Source organism: Argopecten irradians, chromosome 11 (assembly GCF_041381155.1).
Source record: "Argopecten irradians isolate NY chromosome 11, Ai_NY, whole genome shotgun sequence".
Lineage (NCBI taxonomy): Eukaryota > Metazoa > Mollusca > Bivalvia > Pectinida > Pectinidae > Argopecten > Argopecten irradians.
In genome coordinates, this window is record NC_091144.1 from 29,692,215 (window position 1) to 29,704,557 (window position 12,343).

At 36.7% G+C, this 12,343-nt stretch overlaps 1 protein-coding gene across 1 annotated transcript; it reads right to left on the bottom strand.

The window, feature by feature from the left end:
- Window positions 1-131: 131 nt before the first annotated feature.
- On the bottom strand, window positions 132-10,932 carry LOC138334540 (uncharacterized). The gene is made up of 3 exons (XM_069283194.1): window positions 10,734-10,932; window positions 7,045-8,661; window positions 132-3,127 (listed from the first exon to the last, which is right to left on the bottom strand). Exons 2-3 carry the CDS (start codon window positions 8,590-8,592, stop codon window positions 1,565-1,567), a joined length of 3,111 nt encoding a protein of 1,036 aa, XP_069139295.1. The 5' UTR covers window positions 8,593-8,661; window positions 10,734-10,932; the 3' UTR covers window positions 132-1,564.
- Window positions 10,933-12,343: the final 1,411 nt, after the last annotated feature.

Genomic DNA, 12,343 nt, shown 5'->3' on the forward strand with positions numbered 1-12,343 from the left:
AATATAATGTAAACTATTAATTGAAATATATTTTCATTTCATTCCTATTTTAAAGCAAAATGATAAATATCCATTTTCGTAGTATATATACTTGCGTACTGGTAGATTTAATCTCACAAAAAATACAAAGTCATCATATTGCATTTGATATCTTTTTTAGACATATATAACTGTAGGTGATAATTACATATATTAGATATGCTCTGATTTTCCACTATTTTCATTGGCTAGTACATGGCCACGTGACGTTCAATATATGTATAGCATATTGACTCGGTGTTTCCATTTTTAGAAACATCGAGTCATTATTTCCTTGCGAAATTCATTGCCAAAACGCTGCATTCTTCAGAGTGGCGTATTTTGGCCAATGATTTTCTTGTACTTAATATACACATTAGAGATTGTTTTTGACATTTGTTAAAGAAACGACATATCTCATATAAGGACCTTTGTTTCGGTTCATATGTAGTATGTCGTCTTCGATCATTATTTATTCTACGCGGGCGATATAACACCATTTGAACTCAACAAAGGTTCATAAATGATATATGGTCTAACTCATATTACATGTGTTCATTACATATTGTTATAAGCGGGATATTCACTAAACACAGGTATTTAAACACATCTTTTGCTCTCTCTCTATCTAAGCCTTGCAGGTAAAGGGTATTTGAATTATACTTACTGTCCATATCTCATGATTGTAAAAGGGGACTAAATTAAAGTTTCATCTTTTCTCTATTGCTTCTTTGTTTCTATTCCTAACATCTCCATTGACACTGCCTCATTTTTGATGACGAGCGTTCGCCATTGTGAGAAAGGCTGTGTTCTGTCCCCTGGTAGAGAATACTATAGTCTATTAAAGTTATAGTTCCTGCTCCTTTTTAGCGTTCACCATAATTGGGGTGGTACGACTAGTTTGTCAGTATAATGTGACCGGATGGGGTGTACTTATTCTCTGTCTCTGGCGATATGCTTCAGTGAGATAGCACTATGAAAAGAGCAAAGTTTCACAATAAAACAAAGACTCAAAACACGGACATACTCCTAAATCATGCACGCACTTCACACACACATTACATCGCAGACACTGGAGAGCGTCACCAAATGTCCATAGCTGTTAAAAGGATATTAATATAACCAACCAGCCATCAAATCAAATTTCAATACCTGGTATACTTGCAGTATATTTTATATGAGTAAAACACACGATAGGAACATGAGTGAGATCGAAATCATACCCAACCGTGCAGACTTCAACTGTAACACAGTAATACATTTGGTAACACGGACTTTAATAAGAAAGGCAATACACTAAAAATCATGAATTTTGTTTAACACAAGACTCTCTGATATGTCTCTATCCAGAAGGTCGCCACAAGGTTACACAAAATTTATAGAGTCAACATAAGTATAAAAAGAAGAAGTTTCAATTATCTTCCAATATAGCTTTAAAATATTCCCAATTTCAATGTTAATGACATAGGTAGTGCGTGCTGAAGTCGTTGTAGTCTTGAAACATAATGTGACCAAGCAAAAGTGTTTATAACGTTGGAAATACTGCTTATTCGTGTTTCGTGCTGTAGTATTGAAGACGTTTCACCACGTCGCCGAAAACCGCCCAAAGAACCAGATTTTTGTCTAGGCAGATCGCTTGAGTGCTTCGCTCATCTGTAAATACGGTCTTCAGGAATGTTCCATCAGAGCTGACGAGAAGTACACTGTGGTTGTTTGAGTCGGCAATGAGAATATTTCCAACGGTGTCAAAGGTCACATCCCATGGGTCAAACGCTCCGTCTGATCCGAGGGTATTTCCTACGTATCGGAACTTCACACCAAACCCTTTATCCATAACGATTACTTGCTTTTTACTTATCTCGTTCTCACTTTGCCTTTCAACAACAGCCACATCCTGCGTCAGTCGACATTCAGTAATCTTCTGCGGCAGATGGACCGGAACTTGCTGAGACGTCGGTAATTTCGTGCTGAGAAGTGGCTTCCCGTCCTGGGAAAATTTGGTTACGCTTTGTGACATTCCAACAAGGATGTCATTCGTTGCCGTAAGATATAGACAAATAGGCTTATTTTTGCAGTGGAATCGCAAAATCATGATCCCCTTTGTACATTCCGTGATACTGGAATCAGAATCGGAACAAACCCAAATGTTCTTTGTTCTTGGGGATATGCTGAAGTCTGTGATCCTCTTTTTAAATTGGATCTTCCGTTGCACCTTACCTTTCTTGTCCACAAGTTGCAGGATGTCCGAATATGAAATCCAAACTTTCTCATTATCAGTTGGATTTATTCTATTGCATATTCGTTCAGTATAGAATCTTCCCATGATGCTAGTTTGGGGCAGGAAGGAGTATTCCGAGTATTCCACAGGTTTGGCAGTTGGTAATACAGTTGAAGCCGATTCTGTCATTGGCGATGGAGGTTGCTTTGAAGATCCTGGTTGGCCTGCTGATAGATCATCAACAACTAACGTCCCCAATGCTTGTTCTAGATAACATCGAAACTGTGATGGTTCTTCAAAGACTGCAGTATGCAGTCCAGGAGCCTCGGGTATGTTCAAAGCGAGGCTACGGAATGTACGTCCAACATCACACAACTCAATGACAGATGAATCCTGAAGATGCGTCTTACATTCGTGAAGCTGTTTAGCTAGACCTTCCTGACCATCTTCAAGACATTTCTTGTATTCGGTAAGGCGCTGGACGTTTTCTGCTTTCATTTTCCTACAGAGGGACGTCGACCCATTTATAAGCCCATCAATTTCGTTCTTTAATTTGACTCCACGTTCCTGAATCGTTGTCTCCATTTTGTCGAAGTAGTCCACTGTTTCCGACATTTCTTTGTCAATAGACTCCTTGTTTTCTTTAATGTGTGGAAGCTTGATATTTTCAAGTTCTTTGATGAAATTTATCATTTCCAATTTTTGCTTCTCAGCGATTTCACTCAGTTCGGTCAACTCATGTCCTCTGTGTCGAGAACCGACACATTTCGTACACGCGAGTTCGTTGCATTGTTCACAAATGAATTCTACAGATTTTCCAGTATGATGAATACAAGTAGTCTGTCCTTTCCTCCGAACAGCTGTTTGTGCTGGGACTGCCATAGCTATCAGTCAAATTTTCCAGTGTTATTTCAATTGTTTTCAAATCAACAATGGAAGACTCTTGTTTTAAGTTCTGGAAAAGAACAAGCAAGGAATTTTGGTTATTAAACATCCAAACGAAATAACCAATATTTGTTATATTAACGTAATTTCCAACATTCATGCTACCTACCAAATGTCAGATCTTTAATACTATTGAGTTTAAACATTTTAACCAACATATATTTAAATAAATGCCACGGGTATTCATAATATCAGTAGTGAAGCTGTTTAGCTAGACCTTCCTGACCATCTTCAAGACATTTCTTGTATTCGGTAAGGCGCTGGACGTTTTCTGCTTTCATTTTCCTACAGAGGGACGTCGACCCATTTATAAGCCCATCAATTTCGTTCTTTAATTTGACTCCACGTTCCTGAATCGTTGTCTCCATTTTGTCAAAATAGTCCACATTTTCCGACATTTATTTGTCAATAGACTCCCTGTTTTCTTCAATGTGTGGAAGCTTGATATTTTCAAGTTCTTTGATGAAATTTATCATTTCCAATTTTTGCTTCTCAGCGATTTCACTCAGTTCGGTCAACTCATGTCCTCTGTGTCGAGAACCGACACATTTCGTACACGCGAGTTCGTTGCATTGTTCACAAATGAATTCTACAGATTTTCCAGTATGATGAATACAAGTAGTCTGTCCTTTCCTCCGAACAGCTGTTTGTGCTGGGACTGCCATAGTTATCAGTCAAATTTTTCCAGTGTTATTTCAATTGTTTTCAAATCAACAATGGAAGACTCTTGTTTTAAGTTCTGGAAAAGAACAAGCAAGGAATTTTGGTTATTAAACACCCAAACGAAATAACCAATATTTGTTATATTAACGTAATTTCCAACATTCATGCTACCCTAACCAAATGTCAGATCTTTAATACATATTGTGTTTAAACATTTTAAACCAACATATATTTAAATAAATGACGGGTATTCATAATATCAGTACATCAATACCCATTTGTCTTACATAGTTTAGTTTTTTGACAATAATTTCTCAATGCCTCTTTAACTGACATTGCTAAGATGTTACATTAGCCTATTCCATACTGTTTGATCAGTGTGGAGTCTGGTCAATAGTGTTAATGTTAAAGAAAATATTAAAACTTTGAAGGAAGGTAGATTTGTAATTCTACTTTCGTTTTAGATTGGCCTTCAATGACAAATAAGTGTTCATTATACAGAACAATACCAAAGACTTCTAACAAATCAATCCACAGGTTTTAACCGTAATTTCGCAAGGATTTCATAAAAAATATTTTAGAAATAAATATATAGTTACCACTAACAGAAATAAAGTTAAAAACATGGATAAAACTCATGAAGAAAACAAATAGTCACAGGAAAGAATTCATTAATAGATAGAATAATAATCCAATTCAGTGTAAGTTCGGCATATATTATACTGTAAATGACGTATACTCACTGATATGTTTTAAATGTGATTAAATCAATGCTATCAGCCTGTTGTTTGTGTCGTTAATGGTCACTACTGGTTTGATCACTGTTTATATAGCAACGAGGCTAACACAGACAATAGGGCTATATATAAATTCTACGGATGCGAAGTAGTTCCATACACACTTAGACTCACGGAAGCCTAAAGTATCTCTATTGTCTGCATTATATGACACTTCGTTTTATTTGAAATATCAGCTAATTGATCTAACGTGAAGTTACTCAGATTTGAGCGGTACCCAGAATGGAACAGGTTTAAAATATGTGATACGGAATTTTAAGTTTACAATCTAGCCTAACAATAACTGTAAAAGTAGCTATGACAATTTCTATAAGTCATTTTCTTTTCTGTTGTTTAATGAAATTGTGAAAAAATCCGAGAAATGAAGTCGTGATACAACCCTAAAACCCCATATATTAAAAAACAACAACACTTGTTTGGACATTTAGTAATCAAACCATATTTAGGAGGTGTTCCATTTTGGATTATCAAACCTGCTGAAACGTAGGGCTGGACCTGGCTTGATTCAAAGTTTTCTATTTATAAATAGATGCACTGATGACAGGTAAACAAATCATGAAATTGAAACTTAAAGCATCTATCTGTGGATTGTTGAGAGAAAAATCTGGATCCAAGCACAACTATCTTCAAAACGTGTTCCAATTTGGGTAACGTAGCGTTATATAGAGAGTATCATGTCAGTAATTGTAGTTTTACCTCATAGTACAACTTCGTTAGCCAATTATATGTTCAGTACAATATTCTCCGTGAAAAGTACTGAATAACATTGCTACAAATGTAAATAAAAACTAGGGTCCCATGGTTCCGAAGTGCTGTTTTAGAATATCTTAAGCATGTTATATCCCATATACAGTATGTATCTCAATTTTATACCTGTCCACTTACATTATATGACGGACGTCGGCCACTGGTATCCAAGTGCTATCTGATGGAGATTCACAGCCAGAGTCTAATACCAAGGTGTACTACAATGCCCTGTAGATAACACGAAATATTGATTGTTGCGATAGATAATATTCATAACTAACTGAATGACGATATATTAGTTGCTATTCTAAAATATTCTAAATTAATATTTAATGTAAAGTCGGGATACTTATCTTGGTATCAAACTAATAGAGCTATCAAACCTATTCTTTATATATGTACAAATGTATTCTAAGGTTTTAGACCATGTTTAAACTAGCCATGTTTTGCATGCCATAATCTACAACCGTCCCTTGTATATCCTATAGACACTAGTAAACAGAATGGATGTTTTTGGAGATAGAAATATGTACCGGACCCTATGGACTTACTAAATTGAAATGTACAATAAGTGGCATATTTCGCCAAACTTTACAAGCAGCAAAACATTCTTCGAGTCAACAGTAATACCTAAGGTTTTGACGGATCCATACACCCTATGTATCATTTTAGTTATGTTCAAGTATACCTAAGAAGTGATATATAGGCATACACAATATCACTAGTTTAAACAGGGTCGTAAACCTTAAGATACGACTTAATGTACGATACTATTAGATATGGGTCCCCATGTAATAGCGTTTATTTGTCGTTACGAGGCGGTCTATCCAAGGTTGAGCCTATTAAGTTTTGAATGGGTAACGAAGTTTAAAATGAGAAAATGAGATGGACGGAGGACGGTCTCTGGACCAAAACATGAAATGGATCCTATTTCTAGAAAACGACCTTACCGTAAATAGGATTATTTTGGCCTCGAGTTGTTTTGATAGAATAGTATCTAAATTGGATAGTTTTTATTTTGGTGTTTAAACTCGATTTTCTTTAGTGTTTTGTACAAAATTTGGTTCAACCTACATATAGCTTCCTATAACGGAATTCATTTAATTGTCTGTATGTCTGTAATCCCTTGGTAGACGTCATATTTTCAGTATATATTAACCTTTTCCCTACCCCCCTCCCACCGCAACCAAAAAATAAACAAGTAAACGAGAATATGGTTAATGTATATATTAATATTGCCCAACACATATACATGTTACATCCAGAGTTGAAGCTGTAGCATGGAAATCGGATTTAAATAGACACTTCCAGAGGCGTCGTCAAGAATAAATGTCACTAATTATCCCAATCTTTTTAAACAACAGTTTTCCTAGAAATGTTCATAGTAAGACTATCCAGTTGTCACAACGGTATCGAATTAAAAGTAAAGGTCGGTGCACTTTATGATTTTTGTGATATAAAGGAAACGTGATCCACATAGATAGAGAAAACTCTTGATAAACACTTGCAGCGTGCAGACCGTCAAACAATACCTTGGCAACATGGACAAGGACATACACAGAAAATCAAGGTATATTATACAATTATCGACCTATTTTCAGGTGGATACGGTGAGTTTCAACCCGAGTAGGTTGATATATCCCGAGTGATTCTCTATTCATACTTTGTGCTGTAGTATTGAAGACGTTTCACCACGTCGCCGAAAACCGCCCAAAGAACCAGATTTTTGTCTAGGCAGATCGCTTGAGTGCTTCGCTCATCTGTAAATACGGTCTTCAGGAATGTTCCATCAGAGCTGACGAGAAGTACACTGTGGTTGTTTGAGTCGGCAATGAGAATATTTCCAACGGTGTCAAAGGTCACATCCCATGGGTCAAACGCTCCATCTGATCCGAGGGTATTTCCTACGTATCGGAACTTCACACCAAACCCTTTATCCATAACGATTACTTGCTTTTTACTTATCTCGTCCTCACTTTGCCTCTCAACAACAGCCACATCCTGCGTCAGTCGACACTCGGCTATCTTCTGTGGCAGATGTATCAAGACATGTTCTGTCGTCGGTGATTTCGTGCTGTTGAGGGGTTTTCCGTGCTGGGAAAATCTGGTCACTCTTTGTGACATTCCAATCAAGATTTCATTCGTTGCAGTAACACACAGACATATGGGCTTGCTCTTGCAGTGGAACCGGAGAATTGGGTTTCCCTTTACACATTCTGTGATACTGGAATCAGACTCGGAACAAACCCAAATGTTCTTTGTTCTGGGTGATATACTGATGTCTGTGATCCTAACGTTGAACTGAATCTTCTTTTGCTCAATGCCTTTCTTGTCTACAAGCTGCAGGATGTCCGAGTATGAAATCCAAACTTTCTCGCTGCCAGTTGGACTTATCCTATTGCCTATTCTTTCAGTATGGAATCTTCCCATGATGCTAGTTTGGGGCAGTAGTGAGTATTCCACAATTTTGGCAGATGGTAAGACCGTTGAAGTCGATTCCATCATTTGAGATGGGAGTTCCGTTGAAGCTCCTGATTGTTCTGTCGATAAGTCATTGGCGGTTAACGTCCCTAATGCTAGCTCGAGATAACACCGAAATTGTGGTGGTTCTTCAAAGACTGCAGTATGCAGTCTTGGAATCTCAGGTATGTTCAAAGCGAGACTACGGAATGTACGTCCAACATCACACAACTCGATAACAGATGAATCCTGAAGATGCGTTTTACATTCGTGTAGCTGTTTAGCTAGACCTTCCTGGCCATCTTCAAGACATTTCTTGTATTCGGTAAGGCGCTGAACGTTCTCTGCTTTCATTTTTCTACAGAGCGCCGTCGACCCATTTATAAGCCCATCAATTTCCTTCTTTAATTTGACTCCACGTTCCTGAATCGTTGTCTCCATTTTGTCAAAATAGTCCACAGTTTCCGACATTTCTTTGTCAATAGACTCCTTGTTTTCTTTAATGTGTGGAAGCTTGATATTTTCAACTTCTTTGATAAACTTTATCATTTCCAATTTTTGCTTCTCAGCGATTTCATTCAGCTCGGTTAACTCGTGTCCCCTGTGATGATCGCGAGAACCTACACATGTCGTACACGCTAGTTCGTTGCATCCTTCACAGAGGAATTCGACAGATTTCCGAGTATGATGAATGCATGTGGCCTGTCCTTTCTTCCGAACAGCTGTTTGTACCACGGCTGCCATGGTTACAAGTGTCAATTTCCGGGTTTCTTTTCTTTGTTTTCTAACAATGGCAGTGTCTCGTTTTCAATTCTGGAAAAGAATAAGCCAGAAATATTTTGTTAATAGATATCCAAATTGAACAAAAATCCAATGCATCCTACAATAGTTATTGTCAATAATTTAATTTGAACAAAATGGTTAGAATAGTATTCTAGCGTGTTGAGTGTCTTAAAAATCGTGTCACTGTTTTTGGTTATTGAGAATACTCGTTGTTCAGCAACTTTGACTCCTATATAATCTTAAATGAATGGCAATTTCATCTAATTGGTGGTCCTTCATTCCAACACCTTTCCTTTAGAACTATTGACAGATTTCTGAAGACATTGAGAGGATGACAAGTTGTTTATGTTAATGATTACAGCTAGTTTATACTGTAATCTTGAATGAGCTTAGGTTGTCATCTATCTCCACCTTCTTCGGGCCTTAGAGATCTTTGCGCCTCTTTGTTAGTGAAAAAATACCACTCGTCGGCGATGAAACATTTTTAAGCTTTACATATTAAATGAATATATGATGAGTTCGATATACTGTATACGAAGAACATATATATAACCGAAAGATCGCCATTAGTGAATTATACATAACTCATAATCATTCAGAAAAAGAAATTAATAGTCCTTGTTTATTGGACCGTCTAGCTTTAATTTACGTTAGCCCATTATGTAACTATTTAAAGCCTTATCCGTTACACTAGGTCTGTAAATGACAAACCGAAAGTAAATGTAGGAATTACGATTTCCTTTGTCCAAATATTTGTTTCCTTTTTTTGTATACTCCCACTTACTTTCGTTTCGGCGTAGACTTTGAACCGTTTTGATCATAAGAGTATCATAAACCATACAAATACTTCATAATGAAGAGGACACAGTTAATACTATAAGACTCTTTCATATGTGGATATGAAGGATAGGGATATTCTTCCCGAGGGTCACAAAATGTAGTAAAACCCGAGGGCTTGCCGAGGGTTTTGCAACATTTTGTGATCCCGAGGGTAGAATATCACTTTTCTTCATATCCACTTTTGAAAGAGTATTTTTCTTTCATACCTCGACGTTTTATTGCAATTTTACAACTATAATATCTCGCCATTTTGAAATAAATTTGAAGAAATCCCGACCACGGCTGAAAATCAATTTTCATACATGAAAAATTACGTGATATGTTCATCTTTTATAGTAAAACCCGTCAAGTTTGTGAATAAAATGTTAAAATTTTACCGAGGAAAAAGAAATTTTGTTGATGCCTTGACGTCACGAGGCTTTATTGCATGGATAGCCATGGAATACAGCCTCAGACGGCATGAGTGTATTGCCCTAGACCAGCCAGTATTACACCCGTAGGTATGAAAGAATATATATTCTTGTTCATGAAACATGGGTCTATATAACATAGTTCTCTAGCAACTCAGACGCACATTAAACACACATAGGGACTGTGGATTGTGAGAGGACAGTAACAGGTGTCATTGCATTCTCAATACTCCAGGATTTAATATCAATCTCATAGTAAAACTTGAGTCAATTCAGGAGAAACAAAAGACTGACCAATCACAGGCAGAGACTAGAGAGAGCCACGCCTAACTTCAAAGCCACACAGTCCACCACAGTGTACCGTTATACGGCTCTTTAATGTACATCAAAGAATCAAATTATCTGTGTCGTCTGTTGCCTCCAGTTTTACTATGAATTAGTCCAGAGGTGGGTATATAACGTCAGTGATAGTAACCCATGGTGTATCAAGGGTGGTGTTATTGTAACGACCATCCTTCGGTACACTCTCTAAGACTTCGTTAAATGATCATTTTAAGCCAAGTCCACCTTAACTCAGAATATCATGACTGAAGTAATATTGCACCACACAATGCATCAAAGTCCTTTACCAATAGAAAACATACCCGGCACATCTTTGTGGACGTGGCGATCGATACATACAAAAACAATAACTAGGATGAAATTTTCCACAGCTCATAGTCCAAAACCCCATTCCCTTAATAATGTGATCCTGTCACAATAATGTTTGGTGAATCTGTGTAAAATGATATATCAATTTGCTCTTTCATTTTTTGATTGTCATCATGGAAGCGCCAATGTTCTTGACCTTACCTGTTCCTCTAAGTTAAATTCTCCAACAGTCCAACACAAAACACCGAAAAGTATTTCTCAGCTGCTTATATAAATATACTCATGAAATGACGACTCTCGTTCCCTAAATTCCGTCCATAATCTCAGGACTATCGGCGAACCTACTGCTGAACGATTGTCTTTCACTTTCGTTAGGGTATGGATTGGGATTTTCCGTGGTTATATTTGGGTATGACATCGCGTGGAATTCCCAGCCGAAAATCAATAATACAGTCTGCTAAGGTAGCTTCCACCTGTGTCATACTTGTGTGCTGATTGGCCACTGTGGTAATTAGCGTGTTAAATCGATATACAGTCTGCCGCAGTGAATCACAGCCAACTAACTTAAAATAGGATTCAAAACATAAGACTTCTCGTATATTCTCTTTATGAATATACCATAAATGTATAATTCATCGTGATTATTTAATTATGAAATTACAAACATGAAATAGAAGGTAAATGTCCTACATTAGTACGTAATGTATATATATACATGAAATGTCAATTGAATATACATGCATCATACTTTATGCTCAATCTAGACTTGGCTTTAACTTTTATTAGGGTATTCAATATATCTTCTTTCTCTCACAGGGGGCCAACTCAATGAAAATGGATATTGTCTTACATTTTTTTTGTATTTGGTGGATGGGCTGATGAGAATATATGACAGTCATGTGATTTTTTTCCCCAAAATACCAGATTTGAATAATTGTTAAAAAATCGGGATTTTTACTAGTAAATATCCCGATTTTTTTAATAATTTTTCAAATCTGGTATTTTTGGAAAAAAAAATCACATGACTGTCATATATACTCATCAGTCCATCCACCAAATACAAAAATGAATGACAACATCCATTTTCATTGAGTTGGCCCCCTGTGCTTTCTCTCATACCTACACGTGTAATACTGGCTGGTCTAGGACAATACACCCGTGTCGCCTGCAATAAAGCCTCGTGACGTCACAGCGCCAACAAAGGTACTATTTTCTCGGTACAATTTTTTTTTCATAAACTAGCTAGATTTACATTAAAAGATACAAACAATGGGATTTGCGTTAAAAATTATCCCGCATATTTTCATGAGTGGAAAATTGACTTGGAGTCGCGTTTTTTTTCCAAATTTATTAAAAATGGTGGAAAATTACTGTAGTCAAATTACAGTAACACGTCGATGTACGAGAGAAAAATTATCTCGGGATCACAAAATGTTGTAAAACCCTTCGCAAGCCTCGGGTTGTACAACATTTTGTGACCCTCGGGTAGAATATCCCTATCCTTCATATCCACATACGAAAGAGTCTGTATAATATAGCGCTCAATACAATTTCTGCTCCCGCGACTTTTTTCATCTCAAGCGTTCGAATAAATATAGGATCTTACATGAGTGTTCATTTCATATAATTGTTAATTATGAAACGAGTCTAAGAATGTTTTATTTTTGCGAGCCTTGGCGAGCAAAAATTAAAACTTCGAGACGAGTTTCATAAAGTCTGATATGAAATGAACACAAATTTAAGATACTTTTTATCACATAACTTCAAATACCTACATAACAAAGAATTTCTCGTCAAAATGTATTCCGAAA

Coding starts and splice junctions, on each gene's coding strand:
- LOC138334540 (XM_069283194.1), bottom strand. CDS start 8,592: ATGGCAGCCGTGGTACAAACAGCTGTTCGGAAGAAAGGACAGGCCACA. Junction 3,128..7,044: donor ACTACAGCACAAAGTATGAA/TAGAGAATCACT, acceptor TGGAAAATTTGA/CTGATAGCTATGGCAGTCCC.